The 21987-nt window shown below is 43.0% G+C and overlaps 4 protein-coding genes across 4 annotated transcripts; 1 reads left to right on the top strand and 3 right to left on the bottom strand.

Annotated features, from left to right (window-relative positions):
- Positions 1-1484: 1484 nt before the first annotated feature.
- LOC103984819 (probable 2-oxoglutarate-dependent dioxygenase AOP1) lies at positions 1485-2896 on the bottom strand. The gene is made up of 3 exons (XM_065108394.1): positions 2458-2896; positions 2055-2382; positions 1485-1964 (listed from the first exon to the last, which is right to left on the bottom strand). The coding sequence occupies exons 1-3, from the start codon at positions 2823-2825 to the stop codon at positions 1692-1694; spliced, it is 969 nt and encodes a 322-aa protein (XP_064964466.1). The 5' UTR covers positions 2826-2896; the 3' UTR covers positions 1485-1691.
- A 1750-nt stretch (positions 2897-4646) lies between these two features.
- LOC103984693 (probable inactive 2-oxoglutarate-dependent dioxygenase AOP2) lies at positions 4647-6109 on the top strand. Its single transcript, XM_018826077.2, has 4 exons — positions 4647-4664; positions 4779-5213; positions 5323-5644; positions 5754-6109. The coding sequence occupies exons 2-4, from the start codon at positions 4840-4842 to the stop codon at positions 6021-6023; spliced, it is 966 nt and encodes a 321-aa protein (XP_018681622.2). The 5' UTR covers positions 4647-4664; positions 4779-4839; the 3' UTR covers positions 6024-6109.
- Positions 6110-8422: 2313 nt separating this feature from the next.
- On the bottom strand, positions 8423-9883 carry LOC103984692 (gibberellin 3-beta-dioxygenase 1-like). The gene is made up of 2 exons (XM_009402242.3): positions 9349-9883; positions 8423-9249 (listed from the first exon to the last, which is right to left on the bottom strand). The coding sequence occupies exons 1-2, from the start codon at positions 9819-9821 to the stop codon at positions 8622-8624; spliced, it is 1101 nt and encodes a 366-aa protein (XP_009400517.3). The 5' UTR covers positions 9822-9883; the 3' UTR covers positions 8423-8621.
- Positions 9884-18340: 8457 nt separating this feature from the next.
- LOC103984820 (probable sulfate transporter 3.5) lies at positions 18341-21678 on the bottom strand. Its single transcript, XM_009402380.3, has 12 exons — positions 21212-21678; positions 20912-21119; positions 20666-20837; positions 20471-20536; positions 20263-20376; positions 19945-20061; positions 19727-19853; positions 19312-19598; positions 19039-19229; positions 18881-18960; positions 18719-18795; positions 18341-18637 (listed from the first exon to the last, which is right to left on the bottom strand). Exons 1-12 carry the CDS (start codon positions 21522-21524, stop codon positions 18470-18472), a joined length of 1920 nt encoding a protein of 639 aa, XP_009400655.2. The 5' UTR covers positions 21525-21678; the 3' UTR covers positions 18341-18469.
- Positions 21679-21987: the final 309 nt, after the last annotated feature.

Below are 21987 nucleotides of genomic sequence, written 5' to 3'. Positions count from 1 at the left end.
CACTTGCGCGGCCAGAGCTGCGTGTTGCCCGAGACCACACCTGCGCGGCCAGCCCGCCTGCGTCGTGCTCCTCGACCGCATGTTGCCCGAGACCACACATGTGCGGCCAGCCCGCCTGCATCATGCTCCTCGACCGTATGTTGCCCGAGACCACACCTGCGCGGCCAGCTCGCCTGCGTCGTGCGCCTCAGCTCCACCCTCCCCGAGACCATAGCCCCTGCTCGGCTGAGCTGTGCTCCTCGGCCGCCCAATGCCCAGGGTCATCACTGTAAACGCGGCCCCCCTTCGCCGCTAAACTCCACGACTCCCACGGCCCCGGCGTCAAGCCGACAAGCCCCGGGCAAGGACACTTTCTCAAAGCTGAAGCCATGCCTCGGAACCCCATCACTACAACCAACGCATAGCTTCCTTCAGGGGGGGAATATTATGAGGGTAAGAACGGCGACAAGACTCGCGTGACATCACCTGCCCCAGTTGATGCCTCATGCCTTTGTTGACCCGATGAGACACCCGGTCAAAGCAAACTGAAACGCCTACCAATGCACAATAACACCCTACTCAGGCTCGATCTCTCACGCCACGCCAACGACAATGTCAGACGCCACCAGAAGTACGATTCTGCTCCCTACGGACAGGCACATTATGCAACGGTAATTATTACTATAAAAACCCTCACGCTATGAAGGAGCAGGGAGGAGAACTGAGCTAAAAAAACCCCCTTGACCATCCACTAACCTAATCGTCGGAGGGGTCGGGCCGAGCTCCCCGACCCGACCTTTGTGTAGGTGCGAAGACGGAGGTCTCCCACTAAACGCCCAGGCGAGGAGTCCCTTCTCGGAGGAAACGACGACCCCGTCCTGATCAAATCAACGCAATCGGCCACCTCAGCAGTCTCAAGAAACGTCCCAAGGAGATCCCCATCATCCGGACCCGAACCGAGCTGCATCGGCCCCGAGGTCACGGCTTAAAAGTTGTTTACACTAACACCCCTTCCTTGGAAACAACAACCGCTCCTCCTTCCTCGCCATCGATCATCGCGCTTCACCGGACACTCGGACTCGGTCTTTAGTCAGATCAGCCTTCGTCGGGCTCACGCATACTTTGAAGCAGACAGCTGCAACGTCACGGCTTCTGGTTATGGCGAGACACTGAAGGCTTGCGGCAGACGGGAAGCAACTCATTTATAATTAATAGATGTTTGAGAGAGAGAGAGAGAGAGAGAGAGAGAGAGCTTTGGATCTATCTGCAATACAGTTCCAAGTTCCAACGTCGGTGGCTCTTGGATGCGTCGATGTTACTAGAAACCAAAGCACAAGGCAAACCAGTTCTGACCGATACTTGGTTTCACCCTGACTTTAAACGAGCACCCTGTTGAAAGAAAGAACACCGTATGGCCTCCTTCAACGAAGCAGCGTGAGTGAGGGAAAGAAGATGACAGATACTAGTCTCCTTGAACGAAGCAGAAAAGAACTACACATTCTGCGAGAAGGGAAAGGCACACTGTGCAACCATTACCAAATACCAAGCTCTTAAAAACCATGGGAAGACCAACCAAGCGACCCTACATTTGAGATCGACGACTTCATGTATTGCAATCTCTGGATCCAGCAATGCATCAGAGTCCATTCTTATTACCAAAGAAAAAAGATGCAATACGTCCTGAAAAGACAACAGTAATATGAACGACACGATCATGCATCAGCTTCCTTGGTTGCGTCCGTCCCGCAGTAAGCGACTAGCTTGAACTGTTGCATCATGCCCTCCTCTGAGAAGCAGAACCTCAGGTAATCATCGTAGTAGTAGGGTTTGAAGATGGGGGGATGTTTGTCGTCCACCAACTCGACTGGGGCTTGAATCGGGCGCTCATTCTTGGGCATCGCGAACAGCAGAACAGAGTACCTCGTTTCTTTGCCGCTCACCGTGACGCCATGCATGGGGGAGTACACCTTGCCGTTGCTCCACGCCTGCTTCCATCAACACAGACAAAATGGTGCGCGTGGCAGTACCGTATTGTTAGAGTCAAGAGAGAAATTTGAGTGACAAAGCGATCGTACCCAGAAAGATTCTCCAGCGATGATGAAGAAGGAGGCGGGAGAGCTGGGGGTGGCTTGGAGCCACTGCCCGTCTCTGGTCTCCACCTCCAGCCCATCAACGCCGTTCAGCTGGCACACTGCGGTCAACAGATTGGCGTCCCGATGTGCCATCTGACCCACTTTCCTCGTCTCCTCGCCGGGCGCTCCGTACTCCGAGAACCGGAGCAGGTGCCATGTCGATTGCATTTGCTCTTCATGGTACTCAGCCACGTCCAGGCTCTGCAGGACCATCTTCCTTATCATCCCCTGCAACTCCGCCAGTTTCTTCGTGAAGGAGGAAGCCCTCTCGCTGCCAAACATATGGGACGACAAATCGCATCATGCACATCAAACAAGAATGGAGGAAGACAAAATGAAGCAGCACCAGAAGTTGGGGTTCCCATCGGGCCACATGAGGCTGGCGAAGCTGGGGATGGCGTCTGACAGGGTCGCATCCTTGATGGCCAGGCTCTCGTAGTCGAGGTTCGGGAACCGGCCGAGGTAGCCGTCGTAGACCTTGTCGGAGGCGTTCTTGAGCTTAGTCTCGAGAGGGAGGCGGAACAGATCCTTGGCGATCACCTCCAGGAGCGACTGCCGGAGCTCGGGAGTAATTCGGTCGTAGACGGCCTCGAAGCAGCCGCAGGTTCCGAGCGCCTGCATGACCTGCTCCCGGGTGGCTTCCCAGGTGGGTCCTCCGTCGGCCGCCGGGTCGAAGCCGGAGAAATCGATCACCGGGAGTTGGGGCCGCTGCATCTTGCCTTTCTTTCTTTCTTTCCCTCGGTGTTCCTTCGAGTTTTTGCGTGCTGTCGAGTCGCTCTGCCTGCTGAACTGATATAAGGTTTGTTTATAACAACTGGGCCCGGGGGTTGGTGGCGTTACGATATTAAATTAAGCATTGGGAAAGAACTGCACGTCTCGACAGTCCTGAGATGATTATGGTCGATTAAACTATATATATATATATATATATATATATATATATATATATATATATATATATATGAGTTTTTACTGTCTAATTTCGTATGTTTTCATTTTAATTCTAGGATTAAATATAACTGATAGGGATAAATCATAATACCCTCAATTCTTTTTACCACATAAGTAATACCTAAATAGAGGTACAAAAGCATCTACTCCCTATGATCGGTCATGTTACCTATCCTTCCTTCTCAAAGTGAGTTTACATGAACGATTTCTTATCGATCATGTTACCTGCTCTTCCTTCTCATAGTGAGTTTATATGAACCAATCTCATAGTCAATAAAATAAATATGGCTATACATTAATGGTCGGTAACATGATCAAGCCTCAACAACCTTCCCTTTCAAACGAATGACAAGAGGATCACATATTGTCTAACCCAAAGAAGCAAGGAAGTTTGATTGGAGGTGTCATCCTGATAATCCACAGATGTTGCTTATGGGAATACACATGGGCAAGCTGTAAACATTAAATGTTTATACCACGTTGGGTAAGGGGGGGGGGGTATTGATGAAGGCCTATTTGCTCTTCCTAGCTCCCACGTATAAAAGTCATGCCCCAGGCTAAGCCGGGACAAGCAGACAAAAGAGACTCTTTACTCTCTTAATTACATTACTGATATTATCATCTCCCTCCTCCTTTGTTTTCCTTATTTAAGCATGAGAAGGGTTAAGCCAAGGCACGTCGACTTAGGCCTGTTATGTAGGATCATCGAAGTAGCCCGGAGATGCAACCAGAATGCTACCCAATATAGGAGATCACCTAGCTCCCAAACCAAGTTTCATTGCTTAAAGACTAAGTCGCTCATAGCGAATCATTTCTTTCTATAACTTCCTTCGTCCTGCTCATAATACCTGCTCTCCACATCGCCAAAAGGAATAACCAAAAGGGACTTACATTTTCGATAGAGAACCAATTAGACAGACTCATTAGTCTCGACGATCTCCATGTATTAAACACATCTTCATTCTACAAATTTCTCATAGAGTTTCGTCGCAAGTCTCGCATGTACCACAATTCAGTATAAGTTTAGCACCATAGAGAATATTAGACTCACAATAAACGTTCACGGGCAGTGGAAACAATATGATAGAAATAATTATTAGATTATTTTTTCAATTGGTTTGGGAATTTATTGATTCTAATTTGGTTTATTTGACTCACCATAAACAAATAAACTCGTTGACTTTTATTTGTTTTCCTGGAATCACGAGATAAGGTGTTGGGTGATCAGATGGGTCACGCGGACATTATATATAGCAAACAAGTGTCTCACGTTTTGCTCGGGTTTGGCTTTCATCGATTTTTTTTCCTCTCACGGGCTGTCCTCGAACCTCTCGTTATGGAGCTCACGATCACATGGATCGGAACGAGTCGCCGACGACGATGCCAAATAATTGAAGCTCCAGATCTCAAAATCACATGGGAGATGTACAAATCCGACGAATAGAATCATGTCTTTTTAACAAATTGAATTGTGTCTAATTTCCTTATATTCGGAGAAAATTTGTTCGATTTCCTATGCTAATAAATAGATGAGAAGATATTGCTCGTCGTCTTAAGGGACATGACATGGTGGAATTAACCGAAGAGAACTTGTGGAATAAGGTAGACGAGAAGATCGGATTAGGTGTTGATCCTCTGAGCTGTCCCCTCTTTTTTTATTTGGGTCAACCCGTGCAAATAACGAAATGATATTTATCAAATGATCCGTAATATCAGCATCTTCTCTGGGGACTGCAGCATCGCAGCAGAATCGGAGGAAGAGAAGGAGAGAGACGCCATGTCCACCGAGACCTTCCACCACAAGCTGGACTTCACCGGGCTGTCCCTGGAGAAGGCAGGAACTCCGGAATGGGAGCGGGTGCGGGCGCAGATGATGGAGGTGGTGGCGAATGAGGAAAACTGGTTCGAGGCCGTGTACGATGGAGTCGCCCCCGAGCTTCGGGAGGCGCTCTTCGGGCGCACCGTGAAGGAGCTCTTCGCTCTCCCCGCGGACGTGAAGATGCGCAACACGTCGAACAAGCCGCACCACGGCTACATCGGCCAGTTCCCGGGCTTGGATTACGAGGCCCTGTCGGTCTTCGACGCGCACCTGGTCGAAGGCACTCGGAGCTTTACCGAGCTCATGTGGCCCGAGGGAAACCCGAGCTTTTGGTCCGGCCACACACCCAATGATCGATTTACTTCCAGATCATCAAAGCAGATACATATGTTTTCTACTCTTGTTTGACCCCTCCCCTTTGTGTTCCTTTCCATCGACCAGCGACACAGTGAACTCCTTCGTAAGGCAGCTGAGCGAGCTGGAGAAGATGGTGCGGAGGATGCTCCTGGAGAGCTTGGGCGTGGTCAAGCACTTGGACCGCCAGAACAGTGAGCTCACGTTCAGCCTCCGGATGGCCAAGTACGGCGCTCTCACATCTCAGGAGGCGACGGTCGTGCTGCCGCCCCATGTCGATGAAACCACAGTCACCCTAGTCGTGCAGCACAAGGTCGCAGGCCTCCAAGTGCTAACCGCGGATGGCGAGTGGCTCACGGTGCCTCAATCCCCCAATTCGTATACGGTATTGATTGGACAAGCACTGCAGGTGAGGTGCATGCACTCGACTCGTAATCCTTTCCAGCTCTAGTCTCATACAGCCGGCCGGCCGGCGAAGGAAGGACACAACTTGTGACGGCTTTTCATGTGTTCCTCAGGGCTGGAGCAATGGAAGACTTAATGCTAAACTGCATCGTGTCTTGGTCGGCGGCGGGGAGACTAGGTATTCCGTAATCTTTGGGTCCCACCCAAAGGACGACGTGATGGTGCAAGTTCCCGAGGAGCTGGTCGACGAAGAGCACCCCTTGATCTACAAGCCTTTCGGCTATCTCAGCTTTGTGAACTTCCGCCACTCGGAGGAAGGCATGAAATCGGACGATTCGCTCAAGGCGTACTGCGAGGTACAAGTCGATCAAGTGGGAGCCTGATCTCCTCGTCGATCAAGTCGATCAAGGCCTGAACTTTCCTTTCTCGTTTCCGTGTTTCTCGAATAAAACTCTGTCGTTTTGCTGAATTACTTTATGCGTGTTTCCTTTATCCAATATCTTTAATGCAGATTCTCCTGTCACGTCTGCATATTATTATTCGTAAGTGGTCACGCAAGCTCCAAAAAAATATGCGACGGGATAAAAGTACTAAATTGCTTTTGTTTTAGAAGAGTACGACTGTTCGCTACAGCTTTGTGGACTAAATATGATGCTCGGCGACCACATAAATGATCGAATAGACCGAGGGGAAGGTGGCCTTCCTCCAAGCATACGTTTGGTAAAGATATCAGCTAATTTAGTTGGTAAAGATCTTAAGAATTTATCATAAGATCTTACGTTTAATTCATAAAAATAAAAAAAAACATATGAATTAAAATTTAAGATATAATATCACGATTTAAATTCGATGGATAAATTAATCTATCAACTTACTCATCAGATTAAGTTGATCCAAACCACTCATCAAAGAGAACGAATAATTTCGCTCAGGGAGTACTGCAGGCTGATCTCCCACGCTCGGTGTTTTGCATCCTCGGAGACGAGCCGATGCTGCATCATCACCCCCCCCCCCCCCCCCCCCCCGTCGATTAATTTGCCATCTTAAAGGCACTAAAATATAATTTTTACGAAAGAAATTACAGGGTGTTTTTTCTCTACATGTTTTACTCTTTAGAACATTGGCTTATTAGGTTCGAAAAATATGTTGGCCCACTCTCCAACTCACCAATTATTAAGATGATGGGCCTTACAGTCTGCTAGGTATTGTTCATATCATAGTGTGACTGATTGAAGTGGCAGACTTGCCTCTGGAATGCCATGAAACCATCATCCGTAATAGGAACGACTATTGCATTCTATCCTTATCCAAGCTTAATAAACATGGCGATCGCAAAGGCATACTGATGGACAACGTTCTTGTGTCGCCAAAATATGGTACAATAATGCAGTCTTCCAGCTTAATGGGCAACAAGATAAACCCAAATCTTACAATGAAGGAATCTTATCTAGTAGAAAGTTCCTACCAATTGCAGTAACTAGGTGATGAAGTCAACCGATCCTCATCCAGACGATGCCGATAACTTGCACTCTCACCGGCAATCGAGACGTATCCAACTGCAGCTAGTATTGGCTTTCATGATCACAGTAGATGAGTGCTAGTATATCAGATTGGTCGGCCATTGATCCCTGAATAGGGAAGGCCTGGTGAACATGGCTGATCGGCGAGCCATGGCTTTAGGATGCACTACAAGGGCATGAGATACGAACAGCATCATGCACAGACTTGCTCCATCCTCGAAGGAGAAAAGAGCAGCAGCAGAAAATAACTGCACCTGATTTCAGATCGCCCGTGCTACAGAAATCGGCTTTGGCAGCTGCATGAGCAGACTCGTGAAAAAGATCGATAGCTGTTTAATCACTGATTGCGTGGTGTCGACAAGCATGTCGGTAATCACTGATTGGTTAGCTGTTTAATCCCCAAAGATCGAGTCAAACTAATGCATCAGCACAATGAAAGAAGGGGCCGGGAGGGAGGGTGTCCCTTGATGGAGTCTGCTATCTGTGCCGACCACAGTGCAGGAAAATGTGGTGACCGGTGATTAGGTGCCGGAAGTGAGACCGGAACAAAGCTTACCAGCTAAATCACCAATGAGCCGACACAGTTTAACTTTCATGTGGTCCCTGACGCTGAGGAGAAGAAGGGATATAATGAGAAGACAATTGCCTCATAATTATGCCAAGAAAGAGATGGAGGAATCCATCCGAGCACTTTTTGGTGGGATGGCTGGTGACAGCAACGGAACAAAAATCCCATCATAGCTTAAAGCGCAGCAGTACATGAATGATAAGCTTGATAACTCCATTGGGTCTCTCTGGATCTCCTCCTCTTATTTTTTGTATGACCGTTGTTCTCTGAACAATCTTAGGCAGGAGAGTGAGGATCGCAGAAAAGAAGTGGAAAGATGCGTCTTAGTTCATTCGTCATGCAACATATGTCCTCTTCTTCTTCTTCTCCTTCTTCGAGTCTTGCGGGGACGAGGAACGGGTTCAGACGCTCTTTCTTCTGCATTTTGCCTCACCATACTTTCGTTTCTCTGTCAACAGCTTTAGCATCATATATAAACAGTTGAGGGAATAGTAAGTCTGTCGTCGAGCAAGTACTTGATCGAGTTTTTCTTTCTCCTTTCTGGAGAAAGGGCTTATGCCTTTTATTTGGCATTATGTGCCACGCTGACATGACAGGTTAGCATATTCTGCAGTGGCATGTCCAAGGAGCTTACAGTATTACCTAAAATTTCTAAGTAAAGCACTGTCCCACTATAAAATAAATATTCATGAAATGAATAATGGGGATTAAGTTGCCCCATATTTTACGCAACAAAAGAGCATATACAACTGTTATAATAACTATTATCAAAGTTGAAGATAATATTATACATCATATTCGTTGTCACACCATATATTTCCTCACCCTGTGATGGACGACTCCTTTGGGGTTGGTAAGATACGGTATAGCATAGGAACAAGCATGTGTACCCATCATATGTGTTCCAAAGACACTTCTGTACGCATTACCGACGCGAGCGCCTTGTCAAAGAGCTTTCCCTTCACGCTCAAGTACTCGGGCCACGTCACGGGCCGGTAGACCGGACCACGTCCTGGTCCCACTAGCTTTACGATGGGCTCCACCTTGGAAGCGGCCGGCGGGCCGCACATGTACGCCACCGACACACGGTGGCTCGTCCGGTTGACGACGGCCCGGTGGATGACGCTCCTGTATCGTCCGTTCGATAGTATCTGAAACAAATCTCCCACGTTCACGATGAGCGCGCCGGGCATCGGCGGCACCGTCACCCACCGTGCCGTCCGGTCCCGACCAGTGTCCCCGACGACCTGCAAAACCTGGAGGCCGCTGGTGTTGCTCTGGAAGAGGAGGGTGAGTAAGGTCGAGTCCGTGTGCGCCGCCATCCCCATGGCCCGGTCGGGGTCGGGGCACACCGGGTAAGAGTTCAACTGTAGCACGGCCGACATGCCGCCGGCCTCATCGCCCGGCCCGATCCAGCCCGTCTCCGCCTCCGCCTCCGTCAGGCCCAATGACATGAGCATCATCCGCATCAATTTCCGTGCAAGCTGCTTCATCTCTTCCTTGTACTCTTCTATTACGTCACTGCATGTAGTGTCACAACAGGGCTTTTCAGCTGCGTTAGACGGTCGAGGAAGGTGGTCCAGCACGTGTGGCGTCGGCACACGAGCGTCATACACGTACCAGAAGGCGAGGGCGTCGTCGTCGGGCCAGAGCGTGCGAGCGTGGTCGACCGGGGAGCCGGCGATGGTGAAGCCCTCGGACCACATCAGCTTGGGGAAGAAGCAGGAGATGCGGGCACGGCCGTAGCCGGAGACGCCGTCGGCGGGGCGCGCCGCCTCGAGCTTCCGGTTGGTGGGGAGGGCGAAGAGGCCGCGGGCGGCGGCCTCGACGCGCCGGAGGAGACCCGGGGGGACGCCGTGGCCGGTGACCTGGAACGCGCCCCAGGACTCGCAGGCTCGCGCCAGCTGTTCGAGCACGTTGGTGGCGGTGGCGGAGAGGTCGATGACGGGGACGACCGCCCCCTGCGCGGAGGCGGTAGGGTGGTCGTGGAGGTCCGGCCACGCGTGCGAGTCCGGGACTTCGCGGACCGACTCGAAGTCGAGGGGGTGCGCATGGTGGTGGCGAATCAGCTCGGAGGCCGTCGGCATGATCATGAGGCTGTGTTGTAGTATTGTGGCGCCACCTCTTCCTCACGCGCGCTCTCTCTCACTATATATATAAATAGAGACAAGCAGGAAAGGAATGGATCGAAGTTATAAGGGGAGATTAATTAATGGTTGTGGGAGCCACATCTTTAATCGTTGTTGTTCGGGTGGCGAAGCAACGACAAAGGGAATTAGAATTGACCTGACGTCCGGTAGCAACTCAGCCGTCCCTGTCCGATGTACCTTCTGAGGTGTGACTCCAATTTGCTCCACCGCATACGGATCACAAAAATTGCGGTCTGTAGCTTAGGAGTTACCGTGAAGAAACAAGCCCTGTTTTGTTCTATGGATTCGGACATCTTAATTTTAGCGAGAGGAAGAAACAAAAGGCTTGTGAAATTACTCGTTGGTAAACGAAGAAGACGGCAATGCTACGACGGCAAACAATTGATGTTACATGCACGGCTGGAGAAGAGTTGTGCTGTGGCAGGCAGCAGAAGGTCCACCTTAATTCAATCTCCATAAAGGAACAACGCACTTGGTTGTCCTCAGAGAAAGGCTGAAGTCACTGTTTAGCATATCCTAAAAGGCTGAAACGAGATGCAATGCGGTGACACTGTAGCTCTAGTACTCTTCGACCGGTTTCATTGTCCTGTACCAGCTGCGATAAATTGGACAACCTGTAGATGAATAGCACTGGGTCCTTGGAACAGGAAACACATGAGATCTATCGCTTCAGGTGTTCCGATAACTTGAACGAGGCATCGGACTTTGTGCTTGCGATGGATGAGGGTGCCAACGAAGTACCTCTTCATCACAAGCAAAAAGGAGATGCAAGGTTTAGTGATTGGAATATTTCACAATCACCTTCTAGAATTGCTAGGCCACGAAAAACCAAGTTAGATCCTTAGGTCAGGCATCTTTAGGATTCGATCCTAGGATAAAAAAGGGGTCACAGAAGTCATCATTGGGGAACTTAATGACAATCACAGAAACCCTAGTGTTAGATCAGGCATGGAAAAGACACATAAAATTTATGACTCGCACGCAAGTAATACGACATGTCAATTATTGGTGGCAATAGTTACAGCATGTGTTCCTCATACTCCACTTGCTGCATGATCGCAGAAACAAATCCAATCGCGGACTAGCAAACCAACAGAGAAAGGTATAGCAATACATATCTGTTCACCAAAGATAAAAAGTAAATTGTGGATACTTGATGAAGAACAAAACATCGAAGAAGGTAGATAGTTTTAATGGCATATTCTTATAGTCGAGGCACGAGGAGAGAAAGGACATACATACTTGTGAATCATGGGCTTTCATTTATAGGACACTTGGCGATTTGAAGGAAGAAGAAGCAGCATCGAGTGATGTGGTACTGTCGGCTTCTAAAGTTGGGAACATGTAATAAGTTACTGAAGCTATGGATACAGTGAAATCTAGCAGAGAAGATGAAACAAAATATATTTACATTCACCACCATTCGAGAATACTCCCGAATATGAAGAAGAAGAAGAAGAAGAAGAAGAAGAAGAAGAAGAAGGAGAATTCGACTGAACTCTATCGGAAACAATGGGGAAAAGGTGTTTTTGTCTCTCAGTTTAGTTGAATCACAAAAAATGATCCGCATGATCGACCCAGAAAATTGGGGCCATACATGTGGAATTCAAGAAAGCAATTAGATTTGAGACAACCCCATAAACCGATGGATGCTACCAGCTTTGTCCTCGACCACCCCTTTACAACCGATCGCCTTGTGAACACAGAATCCGAATGCCAGAAGAGATTAAACATGATCTGGCAACGGGGCAATGGATCTAAGCGTCGTCCTCTTTGATCCATTTGTCATTTCTTCCTCAAATTTCTGAGTCAGATGCAATGCAAGCCAAGGAAGGATATCTCAATCAGACGAGCAGGAGCTCAGTTCATTCAGACACCCTGAAATCTGCAACATCTCAAGTTGCATCGGTTGAATTCTACAGGGGGAAAGAGAAATCTTTTCAAGAAAAGAGGAGAAAAAAAAATACATTTTTCGCAACAAAAAGGGGAATAATAATCCCATCTGGAAACAGGGGTTCAAGCGTTAGGTTCTTCGATCGAGGATGATGATGGAGAAAAAGAAAAGATGAGATACAGAGAGTTAGAGAGGAAGAATTGAGAGATTGAAACAAGAGATAAATTAAAATTTTTATTTATTATAGATATGTTTTTTTCTTTTTTCTTTTTTCTCACTTTTTTATACTTTATCATGACAGGGCTCATCTAGTTTTGGGGTCATAGATGAGAGTTACAAAGACTCAATTTTTAAGATTATATTTATATATTTTTTTTATTGTATACAACTTATCTAATTTACTAGTAGTTTATTATTTTCATAACCTCGTTAAATTATATAGGTTATAATTGTTTTCGCTCATGTGATTATGAGAAAGTTTTCAGTTCTTTTTTATAATTAAGTTTAATTTTCTTAGCACACCCTTAAACTTAATTTATTTTTATCACACACTTCAAGTGATATCTTCATCTTGAAAAAAATTTCTGAATTAAGGGGCTTAGTAAAAATATTTGTAACCTGATCATCAGATTTGACGTAGTCCAATTAAACTTCTTTCTCCTTGATTTGATCTCAAATGAAATGATAATAAATATCAATATGCTTATTTTGTTCATGGAAGATTGAGTTCTTGGTCAATAGATTTATTATCAACATTTATCTTTGTAGCTTGATCTTGTGAATAATTGACTTCATTCAAGAACTTACTTAGCCATATAGCATAGCATTACATGATAATGTTGTTATATATTCCACTTATTAAGCTACAATTGATTATTTGATCATAATCAATTTTCTTTCGGTCAAATTTCAAATAATCTTAAAATGTGAGATACTCAATTTTCTTTCGGTCAATAGCTCTAGCGAATTTTTATTCTCTAAGCTCAATGTAGGACACCATGTAAATGACACATGCCACTACTTTTGATCAAAATTCTTTAAGCATATATTTTTTTTTATCTTAAGCGTGTTTCTCAACATGTTGAGAATTGTTCAGTTATTTCTCTTCTTCACACCATTCTGTTAGGGAGAATATGGTGTTATGAGTTGGTACCATATGATTTAGATGTTGAAGTCGTTTTCATTCTTAATAAAAGTTTTGAGCTACTTGAGCATATTAAACACTTTCCCTTTTTTTTCAAGAAATAAATCTAGAATTTTCTTGTATAATCATTAATAAAAATTAAATATAATGATGTTTACCAAAAGATGTTGTAACATTAGGACTATAAACAGTAGTGTGAATAAGTTGAAGTGACTTATTGGGTTTAAAATTTGTCTTATTTGAAAACTTTTTGATTGTTTGGTCATAACGCACTCGTCACATATTTGACATGGGTGTTATATATAGGGAAGCCTATCTATCATTTTTTTTTTTGTTGATAGCATCTTGAGATCTTTGAAGTTCAACATCTCAAATCTTTAAACACTATCTCAAATCATGATTAATGGTTAAGAAAAATAATCTATTCTTTAATATCTCTATTTGAGCAATTAGATGATTTATGTTACTTCTAATAAAAAAATTATTTATCTTTTATATAAATTTCATAATCAAATTTCAAATAACTGTCTATGGCTAAAAATATTATTCTTCATATTTGACACATAATAAATATTTAAAAGAAATTGATAACTTTCATTTCTGAACTAGACTTATCCATTCACTTTTTCATCAACTCTGAAACTTTTGTAACTATACATATGATTACTGGTGTCCAAATACCACTTGTCTTAATGACAAAATCTTCTTCTTTATGTGCTAGCAATAAAAAACCAATCTTTTTTTTTCTTTTAATATAGTATTTTTCTTAGCCTTATTATTTTTGTTATAATAGCATTTAGAAGCATAATTATCTTTTTTTTTTTTATAACAATAACATTAAATTTTAGAACAATATACATTTGGCCACTTCTATCTACTTTTTTTTTTTTTTATTCTTATTTTAGACTTCGATCTTTTTCATTGTTTCTTTCTCTTCCTCCTTGGTCATATCCTTTATCACAACTATGACCATAACCTTTTTGGCCTTTTCTATGAGTATGATCGATTGAGCCTTCGTTTCTTTATTTCTAAGTAAGCTTTTCTTAGAGAACTTAGTCCACTATATCTAGTTTCTTCTTCTTGATTAAATATTCATATAGAATCTATTAGCTCATTAATGGTAATGGTATGCACCCTTGTAAATTAATCTAAAATAGTTTTTGACTCATTTATTTGTAATGTTTCAATTTTGGCTCTAAGTGATTGAAGTTCAAATTTTCTCACCTTCTCAACTCGGCTTCGAAGAATCTCCTAAGCATCTTTACATGTGTTGACAGATGACAATTTTCAGGAAAAGTATCTTCTTATTTTTCTTTCTTATATCCTTCAAAGAATCTTTTTGACTCGTTATAAGGATGACATGATTTTGAGGCTCCTCATAAACTTTTTTTTTTGTCATCTCTCATATACCCTGTGATCTAAACAAAACTTTCATTTGGATATTCTAATTTTTGTAATTATTATTTATAAGCTAAGACACTTGAAGTTGTATGCTATTTGTTATTTCGATTTAGCTTTGATACTATTTTGATCGAGAAAAGAAAAGATGAGACAGGGAGAGCTAGAGAGCAAGAATTGAGAGATGAAATAAGAGGTAAACTAAAATTTTTATTTATTTTTAGACAAATCTCGACACTTTTGATTTCTCACTTGTTTTCATACTTTATCATAACAAAACTAATCTATTTATATGATTATAAATGAGAGTTACATGTCTCAATTATTAAGGCTTTGTTCATATAATTTTATTATATGTATCCTATCTAATTTACTAATAGCTTATTATTTTTATAACTTTCTTTTTTATGATGATCTCTATCATGATATAATCTTTCTATTCTTGTTAAATTATAAAGGTTATAATTATTTTTACTCGTATGATAAGAGAAAATTTTTAGTTATTTTTTTAATTAAATTTAATTCTTATAACATAAGAGTACGAGAATTTGAGTGAAGGAGGAGGAAGCAAAGGAGGACCGCTAAGAGCTATTGTCGATGATTTATGAACATGTATTCGTATCCCAAGGAGCTTGCGGTGGATATTGTGCTCTTTAGAGAATGAATCCGAAAAGAAGAAAAGAAATAGAATGATAATAGATTATACAAAACCATCACTCTCTCTAAGAGGAGTGAAGTGAGGGAAAATATATCATTTGCTTTCTTAGTCGTAAAGAAAATATAGTATTATGTAAATAATAAATGTGACATCGAGGAAAATAAGCTAGTTTTGAATAGAATACTTTCGACGATTCATAGATTTCTAGGTTTGAAAAATTAAAATCGTTAATTCTGAAATTGACGATTTGGTTTCGAGTCCAATTTGAATAGTTGATTTCATAAAATTTAATTATTATTATTTTATTATTAAAATAAATAAATATATATATATTTTTTTAAAAAATAAAATTTTAATTAAAAATAATATTAAAAAAATTAACGGTTCAAACTGAAACTGCCTGAATCGAAATTGGAACCGATACTGATTCTTCGTTTTGGGAGAATCGAAACCATTAGTTTTGAAATTAAAACCAATGATTAGACCTAAAGGATGTAGAATAATAATAATAATAATTATTATTATTACCTAGTTGGAACTGTCAAATAAAAATAAAAATAAATATTTTTTTCTCTTCACTTAACAAAATATAAAGAAAAGGTTGAATTATTGATCCTCATCTTTAGAATTGTAGGAATATTTATTCTAAAGCAATACAATAACATATAAGTGATTCTTCACACCACAAAAACCCATTCTCAGAATTCATATCTATTTTGGTAGCATAATTTGATGTCATAAGTCTCTGCAGAGACCATTCAAAGGTACTGATACCGTGCTCCATTCCCATGTTTGATGCGTGTTTCCTTCTCTGCTCTGATCAACTCTCGACAAACTTCATCATCTCTTCATGGAGCGCAAGCAGATCGTCCCTTCGCACGCACCGTGTCATCAGCCTCACCCCCTGCTTGGGCTTGGACGGGTGCAGGTAGATGCAGGAAGCGATGAAGTTGCCGTCGTCGTTCAACGGAGCTACATGCATCGGCTCTCCCCACCGTAGTTCACCTCTGAGAACCCCGCCCTGTTCCAGCCTGACACCACCAGCGTGCCGTACTCCACCGGGACTTTGTACGGATCCACCGCCGACCTGCCCATCATCCAGTCCAGGAATTCGGTGGACATCCTCTCCTTGGCCTCCCTCATCAGCCTCGTCACCTCCACCAGGGGCTCCACCAGGGAAGAGCCCGTGACCAACTCGCTGCTCGCCTTGGCCGCCATGGGGTAGACGCAGTTGCCGTAGAAGCCCTCCTGCGACAGCAGCTGGCGCAGCAGGTGGCGGGTGAGCCCGCGTCCGGCAGTGCCAAGCCACCGCCGTGACGTGGGGCTGTGAGCACTTTTGGCTCGTCTTCCTCGGCTCTTACCATGTTGTGACTTAAAAGGGTGTTAGATAAATTATATAATAGGTATGATTAAATTTTGATTATAATTATTAATTAAAAAAATTAAATTATAATAAAAAATTTTAAGAGATAAAACTCTTCTAAGTACTTATCCAACCACATGTTCGCATCTATAAAAAAAATAGAATCAACGTGGATACATAATATAATATTATTAAGATATTATAACTCTTCTCTAATCTCTCTTTAGTTACGTAGTTATTGAAATTATAAATTTATTTTTAATATCTATTAATCCCTAATTCATCGCTTGTTATGTTCCTATAAATGATAACAAAAAAAAAGAGAATATCAGTCTAGTCTTCGTTACAAATCGATATTAGTGTAGCTTTTAGATTCGACAATGATTTGTCTACAAATTAGATAAAATCCCTCGTCCAAAGGTATGTATCTTAAATTTAATTTATCGTTATTTGATTTCAGTTTTCTATTATTAAAATTTTTCACATAATAGCATAATAATAGTTTTTATACCTACAATTGATATCAGAATTATGTTTTGAAAATAAATACTTTAGATCATAAAAAAATTATATTTATTTTATATTTAGATCTATTTTATTAGCACACTTTGCTTGCCAAAATATGTTATTAGGTTTGATACTTCAAAGATTCATCATTGTTGTTGATCTAGTTTTCTATCTAGTTCATCCAATTGTCTATTTAAGAGCGATGCAAAGTTTCTCATGATCGATAGACCATTATTGATAATTTATTATCGACAACGATATTCTTGAGGGCAATAACTGTGTATGCAATTAAAGTGCTATGGGGTGCAATTGCCAGCTATGTTCCCATGCACAGCTACTTGTGTGCGGCATCCTTGCAGCGATTGACCGACCTTGGTCACAAACAACTGCAGCAGTGCCATTGCATGCAATGACTATGGTAGTGTAGTTGTGTGCGAGGCTACGATGATTATAATAATGCTGCTATACGTGACAATTGTGGCAGTGATGGTTATGGTGACTGTCGCTATGTGCAATTGTTACGATAGCTACAATAGTGCCATTACTTATTGCGATTGCAACAACGCCATTGTGGCATTTGCTGGTTGTGACCAATGTCAACTAGACACCAAAGGCAAATGACTAACTATATAGGCAAAAAAAATATGGGCATAACAAAACATCGCGATAATCGTGGGAGTCATCTACACAACTGCATGTGGGAGTGACGATACAACATGATGGCATAGCACGGTGGTGGTGAAGTCATCAATCAATCACTTGAGAATAGCCATGGTGGTGCGGTATCGTGTGGGCATGATGAAACGCAATGAACATGATGTCCGAGAGTGGTTTTAGGGTTCCTTTTTTTTTAACTAAAAAGATATTATGACTCAAAAATTAAATAATTCCAATCTATGCCTTTAAATTTAACTTTGATAGTTATGCCCTTTAGAAATTAGATATTTCTATTATATATCCTAAAAAATTATAGTTTTATCCTTCAAAATTTAATTTTTTTTTTTATTTTTATCTTCAATTATAAATTTGATTAATTTAATTTATTGTAATCGAATATTTTGATCGAATTTGACCATCACTATATTTTGACGACTTGATTGGATTTAGATTCGATCAATATTAAATTTGAGAAAAATAAATTTTTGATTAAATTTTGATTTTGATCAATTTTAATTTTAACAAACCTAATTAGATGAATGTTGATCCAAATGTATGAGTCCAATTTAGATGGCCCAATTAAAAGTTATAACATAACTATGATAGAAAAGCTCAACTACACAATCAATAAAAGTTATATATATATATACCATGAGACCGTTTAGTCCCCATCCTAACACATGTTATGGTTCTACCAATACTACTTTTAAAAATAATAATAATTCCCATGATTCCATCCCCTTTCATGAGTCATCACAATCCATTCTGTTTGTGGTCTTATTCTTGCTCATAGCCATCAAGTCTCTGCTCAATCAATCAGATGTCACAACTCACATGGGAATGAATGAACACTCAAAATATATTATGAAATCATGTACGGCGCACATCCAGCCTTAAGGGATCAGACCTGGGAAGGCGACGGTGACTTGATTCGAAACAATACGATGACTGCGTTGTTAGTACACACAAATCATAGTGATGACTCTTCTTCACATCTTAATTCTCGAAGAGAAAAGCGACACGCAGCCACCGCCTCCTTCACTGAAAGGAACACCCAATCTTCGCCTCCGATCAACTCTATGTAGCGAGACAACATCAACTTCTCTGCAACTTCCAGCCTGGGATTTGTTAGAGCAATCTGCAAACACCAATGCAAAAAGTCGAAGCTTGAGTGGGATCTTACAGTTCTCTTTACGTCTCGGTTCTGTTAATTATTTACCTTGATCCCTTTCCTCCCTAAATTTTTATGGACGTCAAATAGCATTCCAATGCCAGTATTGTCGATCGAAGTCACTCCTGTCACACAAAAATGCAGGAACTCATCAGATAACATGCAAGAGGGATTGCAAAGTCACCGACCAAATAAGAAAGCAGAACGTACCACCCATGTCAAGAATAACATATTGCAGATCTGTATCCTTCTTCTTGATGTTCTCTTCCTCCTCTACCCATCTTAAGATCCTACAGAATGGTACAGCATGAGGTTAGCTCCTATATCAAGAAAAGAGAAACAAGAGGTAGAAGGATAGCTCTTCCTACCTCTCTTTAAGATATCCAGCATTGGCATAGTAAATAGGGGAACCTAAGTTTAGGATTAAGATGTCAGGGTGGACATATGAGTCCGGGTATTGCTCCACATCATAATACATTTCTGTTCCCCGTATGCTGCCAAGCTTGCAAGTGCTGGGCCTGGCAATGTACAACAGTGACCTCACCACAGCTAAACATACCTGTAATGAGAGCATTAACAGTCAAAATATATATCACCATGAATGTAGAAAAAGGGCAGGGAAATCCATGCTTGATACTTACAGAAATAAGGAGGCCAACAGTCATACTGTAAAATATGACACCAAAGAATGCAGACATGCAGATTAAGAAGTCAAATTTGTCCACCTTGAAGAGGCGATAAGCTTCTTCATACTCGATAAGCCCAATCATGGCAACAGCAATGATGGCAGATAGAGCCACCAGGGGAGTGTACCTGAAGAGAGGTGCCAAGAAGAGCAAGACCAACATCATGCAGATTGACATAACCACATTGGACATTGATGTCTTGCACCCAGCATGATAATTAACTGCTGACTTTGAAAAAGGACCTGCAGCACCATGATATAATTCTTTAGCTCAAAAAAAGAAGAAAAACTTTAGGTTTAATCAAAAGCTAAACGTGAACAATGCTGCTACAGTAATCTCAATGTACTGATCAAGAGATACTGATCCACACCAGTGGTAAGATAGCATGAGAAGCAAGAACCAACAATGTTCATTAATCCAAAAGCTATCATCTCTTTGTTCCCATCTATTTGCTCGTTCTTCAGCATTCCTAGGCTCCTGCCAACTGCAATTCCTTCCTGGGATTCAAGGAATGAAATGATCACAATATATTAGGAAAGTCATTGGAAGAAAAATTGAGGTTGATGATCAGAGATGATGTTGTATTACTGAGAGTGCCAGGAAAGCTGAAATTAATGAAGCCTTCATGATAGTCCCAATATAGTTAGACTGGAACTTTAGATCAGTTATGCTGACCGGATTAAGTCCTTTGTTCAATGGACCAACCTGCCAAAATCACGAGAGTACAATTGGCTCAGTGCTTGAAACATTTGGAGAAGACCAATATTCACATTTTTTGAGACTCATAATCTCAGTGGATTTTGCACCATAAAGAGCAGGAGCTAAAAGTTTGAAGGTGATAAGTGATCTTCTATCTTTTGGTAAGGTAAGAATAGAGGAAGAGATGGTTGCGGAAGAAGACTTTACTATTTGGATTCCATGATCCTCTGCTTTCACAAGATAAGCGAAGACGCACCCCGATACGACCACAAGCAGAGGAGAGATTACCGACAACCAAAAGAGTTTTGGAACTCTGGTTCTCTGCAAATTATTTTTTATTGCCAGTGATCAGTACATCGATCAGATATGGATACAAAGGCAAGAATCAAGTGCGGATGCCAAAGTTCTTACTCACCAGGTGCTTACAGAAAAGCAAAAAGCCGAAGAAGCAGAGTCCCAGTGCTGCAGACTCCCATCTCCACTGAATCACAATGTAAACTGATTACGTAAATCTGATTGGAACAGCAGAAAGCCTTATTTCCAATCTATGGTTCTGATCGTTTCTTGTAGAATTATCGAAATGTATAGCCTGTGAGTGAGTTCAGCAAACCTGATTTCTATTGGCGAGCAGAGCACGCACCGCTGAGACAACATCGGTCTTGGTGGTCAAATGCTTCAACCCGAGGAAGCCCTTGAACTGTTGCATGATTACTATGACGGCAGTTCCCCCCATGAATCCGGTGATGGTGGACCGCGACAAGAAATCCACCAGTATTCCCAGTCTGCATGCGGCATGCACGTAGTTTCCCGTCATTGCTCTGTGAATAGCAAGCAGTCACAAATTGCTAACCCTCACCTGAAGATTCCTAACGCTGCTTCGATGATCCCGGTGAAGAAGGCGGCCGTGAAGAACAGATGAATGTACAACTGCGGGTCCGCCGTGGCCGAAACTGCAGTTCCGATGACGGACCCCATGAACAGCGACGCTCCGGCCACGGTCCCGACAGCCAAGTTAGTGGAGCTGCCGAAGACGGCGTAGACCAACGGCGGAATGAAGCTCGAATCTGCGTCGCGCAAACCATCCCAAATCGATACAGACCAAAAAGAAGACTTGTGACACACGATGCCATGCATGAATGGACGAGGGATTAATTACAGAGGCCAATGATGGGCGGAAGGTTGGCGAGGCGGGCGTAGCTGATGCCTTGGGGGATGGCGACGCTGGTGATGGTGATACCGGCGAGGAGATCGAACCGGAACTTGGCAAACGTGTACCGGGGCGCCCATTCGAGTATGGGAACAAAATACTTGAGGTAGCCCCACGCCACCGTGCACGCCGACTTGCCCTTGAGATAGCGGAAGGGATCGTCCGGCAAGAGCGTCTCTTTCAGGCCGTCCCGGAACGACGAGAGGAACGTCCGCCCGCTGGAAAAGTTCACCTTGTTACGTTGCACATCCAACGTTCCCATGACGGCAAGTCGATGATCCCCGACCCGATCTCCGAGACACCCTTGGGACGCACAGGATGACAGAGCGCAATCTCCAAGGAGAAGATATAGTCTCGGAGATAGCCTTGGGAGGTTGATGAAGGCGGTTTCCGCAACGGAAAGAGCGAAGAAATTAGGGGGAGGGAAGAGCTGCATCGAATGCGGGGAAGGGACGATGCATGGACTTTGACACGTGGCAGTCGTTGTGGGTTGCTTTGACCGCAGATCCATATGGTAATTAAGAGGCAATCTATGATTCATTAGGATAGAGTTTAGGATAACGGATGAAGTGGAGATGCCAGATACAGGAGAAATGGAAACCGAAGCCTCCTTCCAGATAAAGCAATGCATTGAAGTCGGTGGGAGAGAGAGCTTCCGAATCGTTTAGCTGTGAGGGAGGAGACAATGGTGTGTTTGTCTGATACGAGGAGGTAGCAACCGGGGG

The sequence above is a fragment of the Musa acuminata genome, chromosome BXJ2-5, assembly GCF_036884655.1.
Source record: "Musa acuminata AAA Group cultivar baxijiao chromosome BXJ2-5, Cavendish_Baxijiao_AAA, whole genome shotgun sequence".
NCBI lineage: Eukaryota > Viridiplantae > Streptophyta > Magnoliopsida > Zingiberales > Musaceae > Musa > Musa acuminata.
Note: the sequence above shows the minus strand (reverse complement) of the source record. Positions and strands in the feature narration are given on the sequence as shown.

Bases quoted from the DNA above. Each gene is read 5' to 3' on its own strand.
- LOC103984819 (XM_065108394.1), bottom strand. From the start codon at position 2,825: ATGCAGCGGCCCCAACTCCCGGTGATCGATTTCTCCGGCTTCGACCCG. The intron at 2,383-2,457 runs GTGCTGCTTCAT...TATGTTTGGCAG, and splicing joins GATGGGAACCCCAACTTCTG to CGAGAGGGCTTCCTCCTTCA. The intron at 1,965-2,054 runs GTACGATCGCTT...TGATGGAAGCAG, and splicing joins TCGCTGGAGAATCTTTCTGG to GCGTGGAGCAACGGCAAGGT.
- LOC103984693 (XM_018826077.2), top strand. From the start codon at position 4,840: ATGTCCACCGAGACCTTCCACCACAAGCTGGACTTCACCGGGCTGTCC. The intron at 5,214-5,322 runs GTCCGGCCACAC...TCCATCGACCAG, and splicing joins GAGGGAAACCCGAGCTTTTG to CGACACAGTGAACTCCTTCG. The intron at 5,645-5,753 runs GTGAGGTGCATG...TGTGTTCCTCAG, and splicing joins TGATTGGACAAGCACTGCAG to GGCTGGAGCAATGGAAGACT.
- LOC103984692 (XM_009402242.3), bottom strand. From the start codon at position 9,821: ATGATCATGCCGACGGCCTCCGAGCTGATTCGCCACCACCATGCGCAC. The intron at 9,250-9,348 runs GTACGTGTATGA...CACTACATGCAG, and splicing joins GACGACGCCCTCGCCTTCTG to TGACGTAATAGAAGAGTACA.
- LOC103984820 (XM_009402380.3), bottom strand. From the start codon at position 21,524: ATGGGAACGTTGGATGTGCAACGTAACAAGGTGAACTTTTCCAGCGGG. The intron at 21,120-21,211 runs GTAATTAATCCC...TGCGCGACGCAG, and splicing joins TCCGCCCATCATTGGCCTCT to ATTCGAGCTTCATTCCGCCG. The intron at 18,638-18,718 runs GTAAATAATTAA...TGGTGTTTGCAG, and splicing joins TAGGGAGGAAAGGGATCAAG to ATTGCTCTAACAAATCCCAG.